Raw genomic sequence first — 22137 nt, 5'->3', positions numbered from 1 at the left:
GTCTCTCTTGAAAGTTCTAAATAGATTTTGAACCTCTCCCATGGACTCCCATGGCTTCATATTTCTACCTTAGTCTCTGTCACCCTGGCTGTGGTTCTCAGTCTCCCTCATCAGGCTGAGGGTTTCCCAGGACTGAGCCCAGATCTGATTCATCTTCTCGGTCCCAGTGGGAACAATTTTAATCCCCTGGAGGAGCTAGGGCTCATAGAACTCACAACCTCATCCATACTCCAAAGCAGAAGCACCCAGTGGAGTGAGTATTTCCCTCTTCAGGCCTCAGTCTCCTCATCTGGGAAATGGGGGCCCTACCAACTTCCGCCTTGGTCACAGCCATGAGTGCCATCTTCCCTCTCCCTCCTCCCCATCCCCTCCCAGCTCTCAGAGTGGCGGAGGCGCCAGGAAGAGGAGGCAGGGGCACTGGAGGCAGGGGAGGAGGCCCGGCGGCGGGCAGCCCGAGAAGTTGAGGCCCTGACCCAGCGCCTGGCAGAAAAGACGGAGGTGGTAGAGCGGCTGGAGCGAGGCCGCCGCCGGCTGCAACAAGAGCTGGATGACGCCACCATGGACCTGGAGCAGCAGCGGCAGCTCGTGAGCACGTTGGAGAAGAAGCAGCGCAAGTTTGACCAGGTGAGGCACCTCGGGTTACTCCCGAACCTGGAAATCAGGATGGTAATCCACGCTCCCCGTGGTCGCAGGGAGGAATCAGTAACACGTGATATCCCAGCTCAACTCCGAACCTGGGAGGACCTTAGGGCAAGATGCCTCTTCCCTCTGACCCTCTGTAAAATAAGACACCCATCCATCCTGGCTTATGTCTCTTGTCCCAAAATCATTACTGGGAGTGCCCACTTTTACTCCCAGGGGTGTCCTGAAGGTGCACCAGCGGGTCCTTAGGAAAGATTAAGTGACATAATACATCTCGCTTCTCCTGGTGACCCACTGTGGACCTCAGGCAAGCTGCTTGGCCCGTTTCAGCCTCAGTTTGCCCATCTGGAAAATGGGGGTAATCTTCAGCACCTGGCAGTCCGAGGATGTGATAAAATTCACAGAACCCCAGAGCATTAAGATCAGGCAACCCTTGGGTTCAAATCCCAGCTTGGGCCCTTGCTGGCTGTGTCGCTTGTGCAAGTGGCCCGACCTCTCTGTGCCTTGTTTTCTTCCTCCAGAAAATGGGAGAGTCATTCTTTTGCCTTTATTTTCGCAAGGTGTTTTCACTGGCTGTTGAATTCTAGGTATGCAGTTTTATCCTTTTTGCACTTGGAAGAGATCATCCCATCATCTGTGGCCTCCATTGTTTCAGATGAAAAGTTAGTGGTTGTTCAAATCATTATTTCCCTGTAGGCGATGTGTTGTGTTTTTCTAGCTGGTTTCAGTTTTTTCTCTTTATCTTTGGTTGTTAGCAGTTTGACTATGATATTCAACGGTGGGGTTTTGTTTTTAATTAATTTTTGGTATCCCCTAGAATTTTATATAGTTTATTTTTCTATAAATCTCATTTTCATCTGGCTTCTTGAGAATAATTACTTTGAGATTCATCCATATGTTTACGTGCATCTAATCACTTATTCCCTTTTTTTTGTTCCTGCCGAGTATTATTCCTTTTGAGATAAACCACATTTTGAAAAACATTACCCTGTCGATGAACATTTAAGTTGTGTCTAGTTTTTAATTGTTATAAATAAAATGGTTGTCTTTCTAATAGGATATAGCAGGCTTTAATTCACATTTTCCTAATGAACAATGATGTTGAGCATCTTTTCATGTGCTTATTTGCCATCTATACATCTTCTGTGGTGAAAAGCCTATTCAAATCTTTGCCTTATAAAAAAAATTGGGTTGTTTCTTCTCTCACTGTTGAATTTCAAAAGTAAATTACTTAATTATTTATTGTGAATACAAGTTCTTTATCAGGTATATTGGTTTGCAAATATTTTCATCCTGTCTATGGCTTGTCCGTACATTCTCTTAGTAGAGTCTTTCAAAGAGCAGAAATTTTTCATTTTGATGAAGTCCAATTTATTAATTTATTATTTTGTATGTTATGCCTTTGGTTTTGTGTCTGAGAAATCCTTGCCGAACTTAAGATCACAATGGTTTCCTCCTATGATTTTTTTCTAAAAGTTTTCTAGATTTAGGTTTTACATTTAGGTCTATGATCCACTTTGAGTTAATTTTTTTTCAGATGCCTTTAAAATCCAGCATTTTTGCATTCTTTTTTTTATTGAAATATAGTCAGTTTACAATGTTGTGTCAATTTCTGGTGTACAGCATAATGTTTCAGTCATACGAGTTAATTTTTATATATAGTGCTCTCAGGGCTCCAAGTTCAGTTTTTATGTATCTGGATATTCAGTTGTTCAAACTCTATTTTTAAAAAATACTCTCTATACTAACTTGCTTTTACATAGATATTGAAAATCAGGTAGCATTAGTTCTCCAATTTTTTCTTCGTTTTTGAAGTTATTTTGCCTTTTCTTGAATTTCCATCTGTGTTTTACAATTTGTCAATTTCTACACATATACCCACAAATCCTCCTGGTTTGAGATTGTTTTGAATCTATAGATCAGTTTGGGGAAAATTGACATCTTCATGATACTGAGTTTTCTGGCTCAGGAGCATGATATATATGCCCATTTATTTAGATCTTCTTCACTTTATCTCAGAAATGTTTTATAGTTTTAATGCATACCTTTCACATCTTCGTCAGATTTCCAAATGTTTCATTTTTTATGCTACTTTGAATGGTATTATTTTTATTTCAATTTCTGATTGCTCATATATAGAAATACAATCGATTTTGTATATTGATCTTGTATCCTGCAATCTAACTAAACTCATACTGGTGCTAGTAGATGTTTTATAGATTCCATTGGATTTTCTACATAGATGATTAGGTCTTCTGTGAATAAAGGCAATTTTACTTCTTCCTCTCTTCTTTCCCTTTCTTCTGGGACCCCAAAAACATGTATGTTTGACTGCTTGATACTGTCTCACAGGTTATTAAAGCTCTGCTAACTTTTTTTTAATGATTTTTTTTCTTTCTGTGCTCTATTCAGATCATGTCAGTTGACCTGTTTTCAAGTAGACTGATTCTTCTGATGTCTCCATTCTGCTCTCAATTTCATCCAGTGACTTTTTGATTTCAGCTGTCATATTTTGAAGTTTAGCATCTTTCTTTGGTTCTGTTTTACAGTGTCAGATCCCTCCTGAAATAACCCTGACTCTTCTGCCATTGTATCCATCTTGTCCTGAAACTTAGATACCATAGTCAAAGTTCTGTATGATAATCCCAGTCTCTAGGTCATCTTGGGGTCTGTTTCTATGGACTGATTTTTCTCTTGACTTTGACTCCCATTCTCTTCCTTTCTTGCATGTCTTGTAAGTTTTATTGTTTGTAAATTACTGTATCTTAAAAAAAAAAAAACAACAGTGAAAGTTGAAGTACATTTAAAGAATATGTGGGGTTTTTTTTTCCTACCCCTACCCCAAGAGGAAGAAAGAAACACCCTTTCCCCTGTTGGGTATCCAGAGTGAGGGGCTGATCAGTTGGATCCATTCAAGAGTTGAGCTGGTTTGGGACATTGTGGCGACTTTAATCCCTCTACCTCCCTCTTGTGTCTCTGCCTCTGTCTGTCTGTCTCTCTCTGCATCCCTGGCTGCTCGCTCTTCTCCATTCCCTTGTACACTCCTCTCAGCTAACCTATTTCCCCCCACCCATCTCCCTCGCCCCGGAAGCTCCTGGCAGAGGAGAAGACGGCTGTCCTGCGGGCGGTGGAGGAACGTGAGCGGGTCGAGGCGGAGGGCCGGGAGCGCGAGGCTCGGGCTCTGTCCCTGACACGGGCCCTGGAGGAAGAGCAGGAAGCACGGGAGGAGCTGGAGCGGCAGAACCGGGCCCTGCGGGCAGAGCTGGAGGCACTGCTGAGCAGCAAGGATGATGTCGGCAAGAGCGTGAGCAGACCCCGCTTCCGGACTCGGAAGTCGACACGCACATGTGATGTCGGGGCCACATACACACGCAGGCGCTCCCCACATGGGGCGTGAAGGGAACCAGCTCTCGAGTCCCATGTTCACGCCCAAGCACGGGACAGGCGGGGGCCGCTGACCAGACATATATGTTCATGCATACAGGGTGCAAGGAGAATCTTCTGCCAAACACGTGTTCATACCCACACAGACAGAAAGTAAGGAGGGCCGGTCACCAGCATGCGTGTTCTTGGGCACGTACCCAGAACATGAGGAGAATTGTCCGTGGAACACAGGTGGTCCCCTGTTCCCTGAGAGCTGTTCACAAAACATACGTGTTCACATGTGCATTCATGGAATGTGAGAATCTTCCATGAAACACACCTGCTCGTGTGTACACATGGTGCATGAGAAATGCTCATCTTGGGTGTGCAAACGTGAAGAGAATTTATCAGAACATACAGCTTGAGAACCACTCCCCAAACATACACATACCACATACACACACCCCCAACATGCACATACGTGCATATACACACACTGTACAGATACACACCACATGCATACATACCACAAACATACACACACCACACTCAGTGTGAGGACACCCCACCTTGCCACCCCCTGACTCCACTGAACACACACTGGCTTGCCTACCAGGCCCTCTGTCTTCCCCCAACTCATCCTTCCCTCCCAAGCCTGGGAGGGGTCTCCCAGGCCTGTTCCCAGTCCTCGCTTACCCAACCAGTATCCCAGCCTCCCAGCCTCATGCAAAGTCTAACACACTCTCCACTCCATCCTCCCTTCATTTGCCCAATAACTATATTTATGGAGCACCAGCCAGACAGGCCTGGGGACACAGGCTACCCTGAGTAATGGCGGGAGGCCCTGGTAGAATCCGTGTTTGATTGGGTCCCTGGGCAGAAACAGTCCCAACATCCTTTTTTACTGCCAAGCAGTGTGCTCCCAGGTGTGGGATGGATGAGGGCTGTATTTTCTCTGCACACCCTGGCATTGATCTGATGGAGCTTTTAGCGAGGCATGGAAAGAGCCCCCATCCCCGTGACTCACCCTTGGCCTGCAGCCCTGGAGATAATGGAGCCAAAATACAACTCAGGCTCAAACTACTAAGTCCTTTGGGGAAATTGTTGAGATTTATAGTGACTTCAACGGCCTTTGTTGGAAATTGGTTGGTGATGGGAAAAAGTTTGATCCCTTCAAGTAAGCATAGTTGATTGGCAGGTGCCAAAGTAGAAGGGAGACCATTTGGTCCTTTTGAAGAGCTAAAAGTAGACACCGTCACTGTAGCATTTCCATGAGGGTCATTAGGTGGGGCTGATACACAGATGTAGTTCCTGCCCTGCAAGCTCACAGTCCAGTAGGGGAGGTGGGTATTGCACAAAAAGACACATAAGCGCATGTTAAGTGATCACTGTGACCAGGGCTGAATCAGAGAGGGGCTCAGTGCCAGGAGCATGGGTGATAGGGAGGCCCTGAAGGTCAAGGGATGCTTCTCTGAAGAGGTGACAGTTAAAGAGAGGCTGGGGTGGGGGTGGGGGAGGTCTTCAAGAATTAATAAGCTCAGGTCTTCTTTCACAGGATGTTTGAGGTTTTAATTTACACCTCCCTGAAAGGTCTGGAAACCTCCACTCTGAGAAAAAAATAGAAGTAGATAGTGGATTGATAATATCCTGGGGAGTTGGGCAGAAACCAACAGCAATAACTCTGTTGCCTTCAACCCATTTCCACATGGGATTCCCGAAGATGAAGCCACAGTGAAGTGAGCTCACAATCCAAAATCACAAAACCCATGCAGAAATAATCCACCATAAGCAAGAGTCAGCCAATCTAACAGACACTTGAATTGGACCCTCAAGAGCTTTGGATAATAAAATTATCGTGCATATGTTTTTAATAAAATCTGTCTGAGGATGATTCAGAATGAGACACCCAGTAGATAGGTGCCCAGGAAGTGTTGAACCTATGAATGAATGAACAAAGCAGGATGGGCACATCCACTTGTTGCCTTCCCCTCATCAGGCAAAGCTCCCCTCACTCTAGCCTGGGATAGATCTTGGATCCTGACCTCCCCCAACCCTCACGCCTGCCAGTGACCCAGATGCCCAGTGCTCACCCTCCTTCCCAACCAGGTGCATGAGCTGGAGCGAGCCCGCCGGGTGGCAGAACAGGCAGCCAGCGACCTGCGAACGCAGGTGACCGAGCTGGAGGATGAGCTGACGGCCGCCGAGGATGCCAAGCTGCGCCTGGAAGTGACCGTGCAGGCTCTCAGGGCACAGCATGAGCGGGACCTGCAGGGCCGTGATGAGGCTGGTGAGGAGAGGCGGCGGCAGCTGGCCAAGCAGGTATGGGCAGGCCCAGTGGGACGCTGTGGGGTGCCCAGCCAGCTGGCAGTGCCCTGGTGCTTATAGGCACCTGCTACTCAGTGTTTCTACCCAAGTCTCTCCTGCTAACCAGCCATCCTCCTGTTCCTGAACACATTCATCCACCATAAGCCATGCACCCCCACACACATCCTGTTGACCTGCTGATGTACTCAGACCTCTCCCATCCACCAAACCATCCATCCACCCATCTACCACCCCAACTACTGAGCCACCCAACCGCCCCTGACACTACTTCCCCACCCACCAGCGCTTCTACACAGCCAACTCTGCCTCCACCTTCCCCTCCATCCACCCAAATACCCACTCCCAAGCAACCTCTCCCCAGCCCAACCACTCCTCTATGGACTCAACCCCAGCCCCTCCACACTCCAACCCACCCATGCATTCTTGATGAGTTCGTCTGCACCCTCTTCATCCACAACCTTCCTTGTTCATTTATTCCCTCACCCACTTCCTCATTCCCTCCGTCACTCTCTCCCTCTGCACCCTTCATTCACTCATTCTGCATTCAGTCGAGGAATGTCCTGTGGTCCACAGTGGGCACAGCTCTCCACTAGGTGATGAGTGCTGAGCATGGGAGGGATGGGTCAGCTCTGTGTGTCGAAAAGACCCCTCTGGGGCCATGTGGGCAGTAGACTGGAGCCGGAGAGACAGAGCTGGGAGGCCCTGGAGGAGAGATGAATTGGGGATCTGAGGCTGGGGGTGTTTTCTTAATCTTTCCTGGCCCCACTGATCCAGCCATGGGCTCATCCAGGACTTTGTCCTGAGGGCACTGGGAAGCCATAGGAGGGTCATGAACAGGGGAGGGACAGTGCCAGCTCTTGAGTGTAGAGCTGGCACTTCTGGAGACTTCTGGAATGGGCTGGAGGGGAGAGATGGGAGCCAAGAGAAGGCTGGGGCCAGGGGCAAGGATGAGGCCTGAGCTGGGGCTGTGGGGTCAGAGAGGATGAGTTGGATTTGCGGTGGAGAGAAGCAAGGGGCAGGAGGAATGGGGCTAGAGGCCTGGACAGGGGCTGGAAGATGGGCATCTATGTCACGAGCCTCTAGAGGGAGGCTGGGTCTCTGGTCCCCTGAGCCTGCCCCTCCCGGCCTTGCCCCCAGCTGAGGGATGCCGAAGTAGAGCGAGATGAGGAACGCAAGCAGCGTGCACTGGCCGTGGCCGCTCGCAAGAAGCTAGAGGCAGACCTGGAGGAGCTGAAGGCCCAGAGCGCGGCCGCCGGGCAGGGCAAGGAGGAGGCTGTGAAGCAGCTGCGCAAGATGCAGGTAAGGGGTGGGGCTTAAGCCCGTGGAGAGGGGCGGGCCCAGGACCAGCTTGGACCCCGCTCTCTCCATCCCAGGAGCTGCACCCAGATTAGCCAACAGTTTTATAAACATGCATGCCCCAAAGGCTCACTTGGATTTTTTTTTTTTAATGGAGATACTGGGGAATGGAGGTACTGGGGACTGAACCCAGCACCTCGTGCATGCCAAGCATGCGCTCTACACCCCCACCTTTGGTTCCTTTCATATTTTTTATTGCTTTTATTTAAAAAGCTTAATTTTTAGTCCAGTGTCCTTCATTTTATTTCACTTTGGAATGGAAATACCTTAGGAGCCCCCATCCACAACCCCCTTATGAAAGTTATACATGGTTGATTTAAAATTTGGGGCGGGGGGGATGATGTATCAGTTGTAACAAATGTACCACTCACTCTGCTGCAGAATGTTGACAATGGAGGAGGCTGTGCTTATGTGAGGGCCGGGGGCTGTCTGGGAAATCTGTGTACCCTCTACACAATATTGCTATGAACCTAGACCTGCTCTAAAATGTAAAGTCTAATTTTTAAAAAGTATAGACCTAGGCTGTCCAATGCAGAGGGTACCAGCCCCATGTGGCTGTTAGACATCTAAAGTGTGGTGGGCCCAAAATCCAAGTTACATGCTACATTCTGAAGACTTCATACAAAAGAGAAGTAAAATATCTCAATAATTTTATATTGATTATAAGTGGAAATAACAACATTTTGGATATATAGCTGAAATAAAATATAGTATTTAAACTCTTTTACCTGTTTCTTTTAAACCTTTTTAATGTGGTTACTAGAAAATATAAAAGACCATATGTCCTTGCAGTTTATTTCTATTTTTTCCTTGTCTTTTTTCCTTTTTTTTTTTTTATTATTTAGTTAGTTAGTTAGGTTTTTTTTTTTTGCTTTTTTTTTTTTTTTGGTGGGTTTTAGGTTTCTGTCTTTTTTTTTTTTTTTTTTTCAATTTATTTCTAGTGGGCAGCACTGGTGTAGAAAGATTCCTCCCAAAAAGTAAAAATTGCCAATCATGTCATCACTGAGAGAAAATCCCTACACTGAAAAGCTATTATTATCAAGCAAATAATAATAATTTTAATAACTGTGCTGTAACTGCCCCACGACTGCCAAGCCCGTTGCTGTCCTCACTGTGGTTATCAACAACTAGATGCTCCATTATAAAGATAGACAGTGGGGATTTTTTAAACGGACCAGGCTGGCCCGCTCACTCGCTGCGTTCCTCCCAGGCCCAGATGAAGGAGCTGTGGCGAGAGGTGGAGGAGTCACGCAGCTCCCGGGAGGAGATCTTTGCCCAGAGCCGGGAGAGCGATAAGCGCCTCAAGGGGCTGGAGGCGGAAGTGCTGCGGCTGCAGGAGGTGAGGCCAGAATGGGCGGGGCCTTGGTGGGCGGGGCCTGGGAGATGCTGGGGACTCCTGGGAGGGGCAGCGTCGGCGTTGGGGTTGTGTGGGGGATGGACTCGAGCGAGGAGACTGGAGGCAGGGAGGTTGGGGAGAGAGGATGAAGCCTGAGCCGAGTCTGTGGGGACGCAGAGGAGGCAACAAGGCAGACAGAGTAAAGGGGCAGGATGGACAGGGCTGTGGACGCCAGTAAGTGGGCAGAGGAAGCCAGGAGAGACCCCCGGGGGAATCTGGAGGCCGAGGAGCTGATTTGAAAGGAGACATTGGGGTCAGGGAGGAGGTGATGAGCGTGAAGGGCCTTGGGGGCGGGCATCAGGAGGTGGACAGGGATCAGGGGCTCAGAATTTAGGAGACATCTGCCTGTAGACTATGCGGTGGGGGAAAAAAAAAGGCCAAGAGACTTGAGGTGTGAGGGACAGGGAGGCCGGTGCCCACGTAGCCTCCCCTCACCACAGCTGATCACCCCCGCCCTCGGTCATCACAGGAACTGGCCGCCTCCGACCGTGCCCGACGGCAGGCTCAGCAGGAGCGGGACGAGATGGCAGATGAGGTGGCCAATGGCAGCCTTAGCAAGTGAGTAGCCCGTGGTCATGTGGGGCAGGGCGCCCTCCTCTGGCCATCCTGCCCTCTCACCTCCCCTGTCCCGGTTCTCCCTAGGGCCGCCATTCTGGATGAGAAGCGGCAGCTGGAGGGGCGCCTGGGGCAAATGGAAGAGGAGCTGGAGGAGGAGCAGAGCAATGCAGAGCTACTCAATGACCGCTACCGCAAGCTGCTCCTGCAGGTGAGCACAGCTTGGTCACCTATGGCCAACCTGGGTCCCCACTGACCTGGGACCATAACTTTCAGTCCTGTTCAACAGACATAGGAAGAGGGACTATTTGAGTTGGGTTTTGAAGGTTGAATAGGAGTTGGGTGACATTGATGCATTCACTCACTTGTATTTCTGAAGTTTCTTAAGGATTAGACCCAAAGATAAACTTTGTAGGGTCTCTGTCCTGCACAGTCTTATGGGGAAACAGACATGGGACTCTACTGTCACATTATAGAGTGGCATGTGTGATACTAGAAGTATCCTGGGCCCAGGAGAGAGAGAGAAAAAAAACTCTCTGCAACAGTCACAGGGAAGAAGGGACATTTGGCTTGGATTTTAAAAGATAAGTAGGAGCTAGACAGATGGAGAACAGCATATTTCATTTGTATATTTATTTGTAAATTTTTTATGAGGCTTCTGAAGGCCCACAGCCTATTCTGGGTGGTGCTAGGGACCTGGAGATGGATCATTTCAGGTCTCTGCCCTTTAGGACATCCTAGTCTGATTGAAGAGGCAGACTATTCCAGTACAGAAATACAAATAAGAATGGAGGAAGCACAAGACACTGTGAGAACCTAGGGGGGAGTACTGACCTAGGCTGGAGGCTGGGGGCTATTAGGGAAGACTTCCTGATAGAGGTGATGCCTTAAGAGTTCTTGTAGGAAGTTAAGAGTTTGCCAGGCAAACAAAAGAGGTATGGGATTTCCAAAGAGAGTTCTATGTCTGTATTATTTCATTCATTTCTAAAGATACATTTTGAGACCACTCATGGGGTCCAATGCTGCTGGGGATTCAGCACTGACTCAGAGAGGAGTAAGACCCCAGCTCAGCCTTTGAGGAGCCCCTAGACCAGTAGGAGTGGCAGTCATATGTCAGGATAATGCAGCGGCCATCTCACTCAGAGTAAAATTCCGATTACCAACAAGGCCCCACACTCTGGTCCCTGGCTAACTCAGACCTTATGTATAAACCTTCTTCCTCTAGATCACTCTGCTTCAGCCACACCAGCCTCCTCACTATTGTTTGACCATGCCAAGTTTATTACTACCTCAGGACCTTTGCACTTGCTGTGCCTTCCTCCTGGAAAGCTCTTCTCCCAGACCATCACACATTTCACTCCTTCTGACTGCCCTGTGTGAAACAGCCACCCGCCTCCCATAATTTCTCTGCATTCTGTTTTAATCTCCTATCAGTTACCACTGCCTGGCATCATATTGTATATTTACTTATTTGTCTGTTGTTCATCTCCCCAACAGAATGTTAAGCACCTTGAGCATAGGGCCTTTATCTTAGTTTTCACTGCTCTATTCCCAGTACCTAAAACAATGCTGGGTGCTCATTATAAATGAAATGAGTAAGCCAATATATGCTCTCACAGAGGACACAGAGGATACTACAACCATAGAAAGAGTGATGTGAGCAGGGAGGGCATAGCTCAGTCATAGAGCACATGCTTAGCATGCAAGAGGTCTTGGGATCAGTCACCAGTACCTCCATTAAAAATACATAAACCTAATTACCTCCCCCCCCAAAAAAAAGAGACTTAAAAGATCTATTCAAAATTTTTTAAATGAGCAGGGTTCAACTATAGGATCTAGGGATGCATCTTTGAGTAAAGAAACTTGAAAAGAGAGCAAAGAAGTGTCCATCCAAAAAGTCAGGCTGAAAACATGCTATTCAGAGGGGAAAGGACGAGGGTTGTTATTAGGATGGGTGTGTGAAATTCTGTTTCTTCACCTGAGCAGGGGTGACCATGATAATTGCCTTCTCTTAACCCATTAAGCCATGTATTTGATCAGGTTTTGTTTTGTTTTTGTTTTTGTTTTTTTACTTTTTCTGTATCACAGTTTTATTTTCCAATAAAAGTTTTTTAAAAAAATAGCATATGCTAATCACCATGTCGACGTGTTCCTGTGAGGGTGAAATGAAATAAAGTATGAATCAGACTGGATCTGACTCATTTCCGTGTCCCCGGCATAGGACCTTGCTCAGAGTACGAGCTGAATAAATAAATAAACAGGAACTATTATTAGGAGTGTGTTTACACATTTGCAATGTAGTAGCTACTGTTAATTGAGCTGGCATTTCTCAAAATGATCCTGCATATCATTCATATCCAAATCACCTGAGATTCTTGTTGAAAGTGTGGCTTCATGGACCCCATTCCAGACCAGCTGAATCAGAATCTCTAGAGGGTGGGACCCTGTGGTCTGCCTTTGGTTCACAAGCCCCTTGGAGGATCCTGGTGCAAATAAAAGTGTGATAACCCTTGGAATAGACTCATTCACAGTCAGAGGTAGAATTTAAGTTTGCGATAGTCTCGTGGACTTATTAAAATAGAAAAAAAAAACCTACACAAAAGGTTAAAACCCAGGGCTGGCACTGCTGTTGGCTGATAAGCCAATTAGGAAAAATACACGCTACCCTTTATTGAGTATTTAGTATGGACCAGGCTCTGTGCTATGACTCTAACAATTATCAACTCACTTAATTGGGAGGTGCCTGGATTTACCTCCCACTTTCCCTCTGAGACTTAACCGTGACAGTCCCACCTTTCCCACTGCTACAGGTGGAATCGCTGACCACAGAGTTGTCAGCTGAGCGCAGTTTCTCAGCCAAGGCAGAGAGCGGGCGGCAGCAGCTGGAGCGGCAGATCCAGGAGCTCCGGGGGCGCCTGGGTGAGGAGGATGCTGGGGCCCGGGCCCGCCAGAAGATGATCATCGCTGCCCTTGAGTCTAAGCTGGCCCAGGCTGAGGAGCAGCTGGAGCAGGAGATCAGGTAGGTGGGAGAGGAGGGCACAGCTGGAGGGTGACCCTTTGATTCTGGTAAATGAGATGAAGGGGAGCTGTATTACAAGCACCTGGTTTAGAAATGTCCAAAAGGCATCATCATGTTAATGGCTGAGGATTTCCTGTACCATTTAGGATGCTTTAGGCTGCAAGAACCTGCATTCCCACTATATGATTTAAAGAGTCATGTAGCATTTAGCTATAGCTGCATAACAAACCAGCTTAAAACTGAGGTGGCTTAAAACATCAGTCGTTTATTTAGTCACTTATTGCTCATGAGTCTGGGCTCGCGGGTAGGTTCTGCTGGTCTCATGCATGCATCTTTGCTTAGCTAAAAGGAAACTAGATGGATTTGCTTATCTTGCCTGGGCTTTCAAAGTAGACAACTAGGCTAATGGGTCTCTGCTCCAGACTGGCCCAGGATTGTTCACATGGCAGAGCGAAGGATCCAGGAGTGAGGGAAAGTGTTGAAAGCTTCTTGGGACCTAAACTGGGAACTGATACAATTTCACTTTTGCCACATTCTGTAACTAAAGCAAATCATGTGGCCAGCTCAGATTTAAGTGAATGGAGAAAGATTCTACCTCTTTATAGGAGGAGCTGCAAAGTCAGATTGCAAAGAGTGTGAATACACGAAGGGGTGAGAATTGAGGCAATTTCTGTCACTAATCCATCCCAAAGAATTTATTTTTCTCATGTGATAAAATGTCTGGAGCTGGGTAGCTGAAAGGTGGCAGGGCTCTGGGTCAGCATCTGGGTCTGTTCCCTTGGTCTTTCCCTTTTGGTCACAAAATGGCTGCACTTGTGCCAAACATCACACCCATACATCCATGTTCAAAGTCAGGAAGCAGCAGCAGTGTGGAGCTGAGAGAGTGTCCATCTCCAGTCTCTGAAACAATCAGAAACACCCCCAACCTTCATATTTAAGAACCCCTGTGCTAATAAAATGAACAGAATATTTATTACTAAGCCTAATAAATGTCACTCATCCAATACAAAAGATTTTTCCTATTGCTTAATACTGTTCAGTACCAGTAATATCAATAATAATAGGTCCCACTTATTGAGGACTTACTACATGTGAGGTGCTGGACTGCTTGTATATCCTTGTATGATATAACATAATCTTGTGAGAGAAGGACCATTGTTATCCTATTTGATATATATAGGAAAACTCAGGCAAAGGCAGGCTATACATCTAGGATGCCTGAAACATAATTCACCGTCTCTACCACTGTCTGGTGGAGAAGACTGTTGTTTTATGCCAAGAAGTATATAAGGTCACCTTTTGTATTCATTCATTCATTCATTCAAAAAACATGTGTTAAGAGTGTACTGCTTAGACGCCCATGCATGCACAACTAAGGAAATGATGGAGAATTGCACACACCTGTGGAGGTCAAGCTCTGATGGGATTCCCTGGCCAAGAAAGACTCATGACCTGGGCATAGTGACAAAGGGGAGAGCCTGTGACCTAGTAGGTCTGGGGGAACAGAGTTGAAGAAGAAGCTGGATCAGCCTGAGATGGGGTAGTTTTGGAAGGGTTCCTGAAAGAGGAGGCATCTGAGCTAGGAATGAGAATATTTCCAGGGCACAGAGTGGCAACCTAGGGGGAGCATATGGGAGACCGGGCACTTGGAGCAGTGCGATTGGTCCTAGGACTCTGCAACTCAGGGAGGCAAAAGCCTTGAATGCCAGACTGAGGCACTCTGTCCTGGGGTGATGGGGAGCCACAGGGGGCTGTGAGCTGGGGAAGGGCAGGGCCAGGGCTGGGTGCTAAAGGACCCCTCTGGGGCCAAGTTGGGAACAGACTAGAAGAGAGACTGGGAGCTGGGAAGCTGGGGAGGAGGCTGGATGATGGTTCATACAGAAGGTGAGGCCAGAGCAGGGAGCCGGGGTGTGGATGAGCATGACAGGATGAAGGAGAGTTGGAGGCAGAAAGGGTGCACTGTTGGAGGTCAGAGGAGAAGAGAGCAATGTTTGGGGTTAATATCTGCTGACTGGGGGCATGTTGGAGGTTGGGGGAGGATGTTGAATTCACTGGGGAACATGAGAGGTCCCAGGACAGGAAGAAAGGTAGTGGCCTTGGAGGTTCATGGAAGAAGTGGTTCTCGTCCAGGGGGCTGGGCAGGGGCCCAGGGGCTCATGGAAAATGTAATTCAAGGTCTCTGGGGAGACCTTCAGAGGCTGATGGAGGTACTCACCGATCTGAGTACCCATCCCTACCATTATACAATGAAATTGAGGCTCAAAGGATGTTAATTACCTGCTCAAAGTCACTCCAGGAGCAAGGAGTGACCTACCTGATCCTTAGCTGAAGGAGTCTCACCCCTGCATCCCTTCCAAGGCTTAGTGCTCTCCCACTTCCCCCAGCCCCGTGCCTGCCTCTCAGCACAGCTGGGGCTGCCATGGCCAGTCGTGGCTGCCGAGCACTGCCCGACGCTAGGTGCCAGGGTGTGCTGGTCTACATGGGAGAGGATGGATGAGCAATGACCGTGGGGATAGGGAAATTCGGGAAACGAGAGGGAAAGGATTTGAGGGAGAGAGGAGATGAGGATGGCTCCCAATGTCTGACCTGCAGATCTAGGTGGGAATTGGGAGGCAGGCTGGGTTTCAGAGAAAGCATTGAGCCTAGTGAAGGATGTGCAGTTTCTGACGGACATCCGAGGCTGGGGGCTGAACCAGGCTGGAGCTCAGGAGACATTTTTAGCAGACACCAGGCTGTTGATGGTTGTGGAAACCTGGGGCATGGATAAGCTTGTCCAGGGAAGGCGTGTGAGTGAAGGGAGAAGACAGCAAAGATTGTTAAGGTTTGGTTAAGGATGGAGCTTTGGGCTTCCAGAGTGTTCTGCAAACACAGACAGCCAGAAAAGGAAGTTGAGAGAGAAAGAACAGAGGGAGAAAGAAGATTCCAGGCCAGATGGAGGGAAGGTCAGGTGGGAGATGAATCCTGAGCTGGGCGATAGGGCTGTGAGGCTGAGAGGAGGGGACAGTACAGAGTCCAGGGGGCAGTGGGACAGGGCTTAGGTACTGACAGACTGGGGGTGGAGCAAAGGAGAGAGAAGGGGTTAGGATGATGCCTGGTGGTCTGACTTGGAAACTAGTGGTCAGTGGGTCAGCTCCCTGAGAAGAGGGAGACTGGGGACAGGGGTAGTATACAGTTGAATATGAGAGACCTAGTGGGATATGGAAAACTGGTGTAGACATGAGACACTATTAGAAACATCATTAGTAGAAGCCGAGGACTAGATGCCCCAGAATGAGGAGCCTGGGTGCCAGTGTCTGGCCTGAGTAGACTGTGGGAGCCAGTCATGGGTGGGAAAGAGGGGAGAGGCCACTCCAAGAACAGGATGGCAGCCACTGGATGAGGCTCGCGGAACAGAAGCACAGGTGAGCAGCTCTCCTGATTCTTTCCTTCATGCCTCCTCAGGGAGCGCATCCTCTCCGGCAAGCTGGTGCGCAGGGCTGAGAAGAGGCTTAAAGAAGTGGTGCTCCAGGTGGAAGAGGAGCGGAGGGTGGCCGACCAGCTCCGAGACCAGGTGAGCAGCTGATGTCATTGGGGAGCAGAGGGGGCAGGGGGGACCATTGGAGGCATTGAGATTCCATCAAAAGAGGCAGCGTGTGGGTGCTGAACTAGAACTGAGCGCAGACACCACCTTGGGGCTTGGTGCATCAGGAGAGAGAAGGAATCAATGACTTTGTGGTCCGTAAATTCTGGAATCTAGGAAAGGCCCTGGTAGGGAGCTGAGACAACAGGGAGAAGGAAGAAGTTAAACCCTGCCAAGAGTTAGGCCATGGCTATAATAACAACGCATGGTGTTTATTGAGTGCTTTAACGAGCCAGGCACTCTACTAAAGACATAACATGTAGCACATTTAATTCTTGTCAGAACCCTGTGAGGTAGGTACTATTATTTTTCCTCTTCTCCAAGTGAGAAAACTGAGGCACAGAAAGATGGAATAACTTGCTCAAAATTACTTATTTAGTAAGAGATGGAGACAGAGTTCAAAATCCAGCACTCTAGTGAAGAATCTGTGCTCTTAATTACTTACTGAGCATTTACTGTGTCCCAAGCACTGTGCTGCCTACTTTCATTCTCTCATCAGCTCCATTTCACAGGTGAGAAAATGAAAACTTCATAAGGGGATATAATTTGCCCCAGAGTCACACAGTCTAAATAGAGATAGTCTGGATGAGATCCTCTTGGATCCTCTTGCTAACCTCCATCCCAGTCTCAAGTGTGATTCTCATTGCCGTGCCCTTAAAAGCTCAGCTGTGTTTTATTCATTATTTATTCCGCTAAACAATTATTGAATACCTGTTACCTGCCAGGCACTCTGCAAGGGATTGGAGATACGGTTGTAAATGACACAGAGAAGGTCCCTGCCCTCATGGAGCTCACATTTTCAGCATAGGAAAAGGAAGACACCATTACAGATTGTGACAGGTGCTATGAAGGAAAAAGAGAGTGAAGAGAGAGGGGGACACAGAAGATTAGGGAATTGTCCCTAGATTGAGGGGGAGAGTGTTAGGAAAACTTCTCTAAGGAGGTGACATTTGAATTGACACTGAAGGGTGAGGAAGAGCCAGGCAGAGGGAACAGCAGGTGCAAAGACCCTGGGGCATGGAAATGAGCTTAGTGAGTTCCCAGCAAAAAGCAGATCAGTATGGCTCAAGAGAAGAATGGGGTTCGAGGGTTGAGTGATAAGAAATGAGGTCACAGGGGTTGGCAGGAGGCAGACCATGTGTGTCCCTCCTGGACCGAGGGATGGCAGGTTCTGGGGAAGGTCTCAGTGAAGATGGTCTGATCAGTGTGTTTATGGGAAGAAGACCCTGCAGGGCCTGGAACGCCAGGCTGAGGGGCTGGGACCTTGTCCGAGGTGCACTGGGGAGCCACAGGAGGACTTTGAGCAGGGGAGGGGCAAGGGTCAGCTCCGGGCTTAAAAATGACTCCTATGAGGCCGAGTGGGGGAATGGCCTTACCTTCAAGGCTGGTGTGGAGGCTTGGAGGGAGGATGTGGATCAGAACAAAGCATGAACAGAAGGCAGAGCACTGGACGGTCAGGATGCAGGAGCGATGGGGCTGTGGGAGTGGGTGAGGGTGGCGCCCAGAGGCATGACCCTACCTCTGCTGCTCCTGCCCAAGCTGGAGAAGGGAAACCTTCGAGTGAAGCAGCTGAAGCGGCAGCTGGAAGAGGCCGAAGAGGAGGCATCCCGGGCTCAGGCCGTCCGCAGGAGGCTGCAGCACGAGCTGGAGGATGTCACAGAGGCCTCCGAGTCTATGAACAGGGAGCTGAACACTCTGAGGAACCGGCTCCGGTGAGGCCACCCCGCACATGCGCACCATGAACCCCAGTTCCCCCATCTCGCTCTGGCCACCCATCTCTCTCCGCTCCCTTTCCATTTCATTTTACCTCTCCATCTCTCTCTGTCTCTCACTTTTCTTTGTACCCCCCTCATTTATTCCCTGTCTCTGGGTCTCTCCTCGGCCCCGCAGGCGCGGCCCCCTCACCTTCACCACCCGCACGGTGCGCCAGGTCTTCCGACTGGAGGAGGGCGTGGCGTCCGACGAGGAGGCGACGGAGGAGGCCGAGCCGGGGTCTGGGCCCCCGCCCGCAGAGCCAGACGGGTCCCCTGCGACCCCACCCCAGTGACCCCACCCTGCCCCCAGCCACTGGGCCCTCCCTCCTTGGCCCCCTTGGTGCCTGTCCCACGAACCTCCCTCTGGCTTCTTGCATTTTGGAAATGGTGCCACCCTCTGACATAACAGCACTTTGTCAGCCCCACCCTGGGGATCCCCTGAGACTTCTCATGAACCCCCAAAACACAGAGGAGCAGGCAAGCAAGGTGGCAAGGACTGGAGCTCTCTTGGTTGGGAGAAATTCGGGTGTCATTGGCAACTGGAGTCCCTTCCAGCTTCAAATCTTCACTTGTTATAAATGATCTTTATTATCAGGAAGGGAACATGGCTCCCCTGCCCTCCCCAGCCAGGGTTCCCCAGATTTCTTCCTCTGCCCCTCCTACTTAGCCACTGACCCCAGAACTTCTGGGTGACAGCGCCCTGAGGCTGCCACCAGCCTTGCGGAGGGGCTGGATAAGGGGACCCCTCCCATCCCCTCTCCCTCCATTCTGTGCCCTCCCTTCCGGTTGCTCTTGTGTGATCACGGTTCACGGTTCGGTTGGAGTTTCCCTTGGGGGCTGGAGGAGGCCCCCATACCCTCCCAGCCTCCAGGCTCGGCAGAAATAAACTCCAACCCCAGTTGGACCCTGTAGGGGCTGTGTGTGTTCCTGGAGGGGTAGGGGGCAGGATGGGCAAGAGTTTTTAAAGCTTCTTTGGGAAGGGGGCAGTCTGCTGGTTCTAATCCCAGCTGGCCAGTGTCAGGGGACCTCCTGTGCTCCCAGCATTCAGTGTGAAGGAACTCATTTCCCCCTCACCCAGCCTCCCTCCCTCCAAGGTATTCCCTCCATTATACAGATGGGGAAACTGAGGCTCAGAACTTCAGGGTCCCTTGTTCCAAGCCTCTCAGCCAGTGAGTGACAGAAGGGGGTTTCTGCACTCTGGCTGACCCCCAAGTCTTTGCAAAACGGTGACAGTAGTGGCTGCTAAGCCGTTTGCTGAACACTATTTGTTTAGCTGTGCTGAACTGGGGCCATTAGTCTCAACCCGCAGTACAACCCTTAGAGGTAGGGCTTTCACTGCTTTCCAGTGTCTAGAACGGTGCCTGGCATGTAGTTGGCCTTCGTTTATTTGCTGAATGAATAGATCACCCCCTCCTGCCCTTTTCATGGTGGAATTAAGCCCAGAGAGGTTGAGAGATTTGCCCAAAGACACACAGCTACTAAGAAATTGAACCCAGTCTGGTAACGCCTGAGCCCACACTGGGGAATCCAGGTCCACTCCTTTCCTGGGCACCAGTCACTCTCACAGACTTCCCAGTTAGAGCTGTGAAGCCCCATTTTTACCGTCAGGGAAACTGAAGCAAGCACTCGCTCCCTCAAAATCAGATGAAAGCCAGAGAGCAAGGGGATGTCTGGACCCTCAAAAGTGCATACCCTTTGCCGTTTGAATATGACCCCTGCTATTGAAGACCCAACCCTTCTCTCTAACCCCCAAAACCCCCAGCCTCCATCAGGAGACCTTCCCTGAAGACAAAGAGGAAGAAACTTTTAAATGAAAAGGAAACTTTTATTTCGGTTGGGAGTGGGAGGGTGGGTGGGAAGGGGGCATGACACTTTTTCTTTGGGGAGAGGGGGTGACATGCGGCAGCTTCTGCATTGGGCGGTTCATGCACCCAGGGTGGGCTTGGGGGAGGCTTGGGGGAGGGGCCATGCCGACCCCTCCCTCCCTGCCCTGGGGGTGGGCTGAGAAGACCCGCCATTAGCACCAGAGTTGGACGATTTGCAGACCTCCCCTCCCCAGACTGATTCCGGACACCCGCCCCCATCCCTGAGAGCTCCCCTTGCCACTGCCCTCCCCCCCAATCGACAGGCCAGGCCCGCCCCGCCCACTTTTGAATGAGAGAAACTTATTGCTGTTTGTGTGTTGGGGAGGAGCCGCTGAGTTCAGAAAGACCCCGGCCATTCATTCCTCCCCAATCCTCCCGCCCCCCGCCCCCCGTCCGTGCGTTTCCGGAGCGCAGGAGGGGCGCGTCATGCGTGTGGGGAGCGCGTCATGCAGCGCATGCGTGTAGTTGCAGGCACCCTGGCGGCCGGGGGAGAAAAGGGGAGCGGGACTTGGAAGTTGTCCCTTTAGCTCGCTCGCTCTCTCTCCCTCCCCGAATCCCACACTGTTTGTTGACTTGGGGGACTGGGCGCAAGAATAACATTTTGTAGAGGTTTATAATGATTGTGGTTATTTTTAAAAGCTGAACTAAAAAGCTGGGTACGTGTGGCAGATTGGCGAGCAGGAGACGTTGGGAAGAGGTCCGTACTCTTTAGAAAAAATCCTCACCCCCTTTCCCCGCACCGTTCGGCTTCCGTGAGGGTCAGGGGTATCTGGGGGCTTTTTTTTTGTTTTAAAGAAGTTAAACCCTTTGGCAATATAATCAGTCTCCACCCCCATACCCTGGTGTCTGAAGCCCCTAGCCCTTAGACCCGCCCCACCCCGCTCCCACCAGAACCCGCCCCACCCCTCGCCCCTGATTCGCCAGGGTTTAGGGTCCGAGCGAAGGATGGGGGGACTCAAAATGCCCCTTGCATAGGAATCGTTGCATCAAGAATCGTGCTCAGTGACACCCCCCCCCCTCAACACTCGGGTTGGGAGTAGGGGATTCCTGAGGCCTTGGGAGCAGAGGGAAGGAGGTTGCTAATTACATGGGCCTCCAGGTCCAAAAGGGGGGAGTCCCCTAAGGATTCTGGGACCTGTGTGGTCTCTGGGTTTGGGGGAGGTAGCGCATCCTTGAGCCAGGATGGGATATGAGAAACGATTTTCCACCGCGAGAGTGGCGAGGCGAGGAACGCCGTGGAAGGGCAGGCTGGGATCCCAGCCAGATGGATATGTCGTTCTCCAAGCTTTTGATATTCCAGTGTCCCTCCATTCGGGCACAGCCTCCACTTTAGATACACTTCTAACCTAAATAAACGAAGTCCTGGCCAAGTAGCAGTATCTGGACTTGCCGGCTTATATGCGAAACGCCAAGACAAAACTTTAAACAGAAGTGTTTGTCTTTGTACTGCCCTAAACTAGCACATTGCCAGGGGTACAAATATGACCCTCTGGGAAACATTGGCGTCTATGAAGAAGGTGCCTTTGGGGCACCATTTAAGGAAAGAGGCTCTTGGTAGGGCAGGGTTAGGCATAAGGAAGGGAGTGCCCCAGGAAGGTCTGTTTCCCTGGAATTGCAGAAAGGTTGAGCCTATCTTGGAAATTCTAGCGTCTCGGGAACCTGAGGGGGATGTCTGATCTCAGATCTGGGGATGTCCAGGAAACGCCCGAGTGTGGGAAAGATTTGGAGCATCCCAAAGGCTGAAAGTGAGCTGAAAGGCCGGGTCAAGTATTGGAAGTTTGAGAGGTGCTGGGATGCAGCTCAGGGAATGTGTGGGAGTAGAGCTGGGGGTGTGGGGAACAGCATCTGTGTGCAGAGGTGAAGTCCTAGGAGCAGGGGGGAATGTGGAGGTTGCGGAGTGCCAGGGTCAGTCTTGGGAATGCTGGGTGCAGGTCTCATGTCCTGGGAATCTGTAAGGGGTGTTGGGGAATTGTGTATGCTAGGGCCGGCTCATCCCAGGAATGCTGGGATGGGAGGTCCGAGTCCATGCAGCAATAGAGGCGAGCAGATCCCTGACGGGGGGAGCGGGGAGGAGGAAAGTGTGAAATTCACCAGAGAGATCCTTCTAAAGGCTGAGATAGCAGCTGTCCGCAGCCCACCCCCAATGCCTCTGCTTCTACCATCTGAGCTCAGCTCTGGTTTTTGGCTTGGGTAACAGTTCCTCCTTCCCCCACATTGTTGCTAATTTTTTAAAAAACTCAATG

At 49.8% G+C, this 22137-nt stretch overlaps 1 protein-coding gene across 6 annotated transcripts in view; it reads left to right on the top strand.

Annotated features, from left to right (window-relative positions):
• The window catches only part of MYH14 (myosin heavy chain 14), a 74893-nt gene extending 55953 nt beyond the window's left edge, over positions 1-18940 (top strand). For 4 of the 6 annotated variants that reach the window (XM_032487633.1, XM_032487632.1, XM_032487634.1 and 1 more), the window contains 11 exons: positions 376-624; positions 3734-3946; positions 6112-6324; positions 7468-7629; positions 8897-9025; positions 9552-9640; positions 9725-9848; positions 12448-12656; positions 16098-16206; positions 17815-17987; positions 18166-18322. In XM_032487633.1, the coding sequence (XP_032343524.1) occupies positions 376-624; positions 3734-3946; positions 6112-6324; positions 7468-7629; positions 8897-9025; positions 9552-9640; positions 9725-9848; positions 12448-12656; positions 16098-16206; positions 17815-17987; positions 18166-18322 (1827 nt within the window). Of the gene's footprint in view, positions 1-375; positions 625-3733; positions 3947-6111; positions 6325-7467; positions 7630-8896; positions 9026-9551; positions 9641-9724; positions 9849-12447; positions 12657-16097; positions 16207-17814; positions 17992-18165 lie in introns of those variants that run through there. The other 2 variants (XM_014560781.2, XM_032487636.1) reach the window with 2 other exon arrangements.
• The last annotated feature ends 3197 nt before the right edge of the window (positions 18941-22137 follow it).

The sequence above is a fragment of the Camelus ferus genome, chromosome 9 (assembly GCF_009834535.1).
Source record: "Camelus ferus isolate YT-003-E chromosome 9, BCGSAC_Cfer_1.0, whole genome shotgun sequence".
Lineage (NCBI taxonomy): Eukaryota > Metazoa > Chordata > Mammalia > Artiodactyla > Camelidae > Camelus > Camelus ferus.
This window is presented reverse-complemented; position numbering and strand designations above follow the sequence as displayed.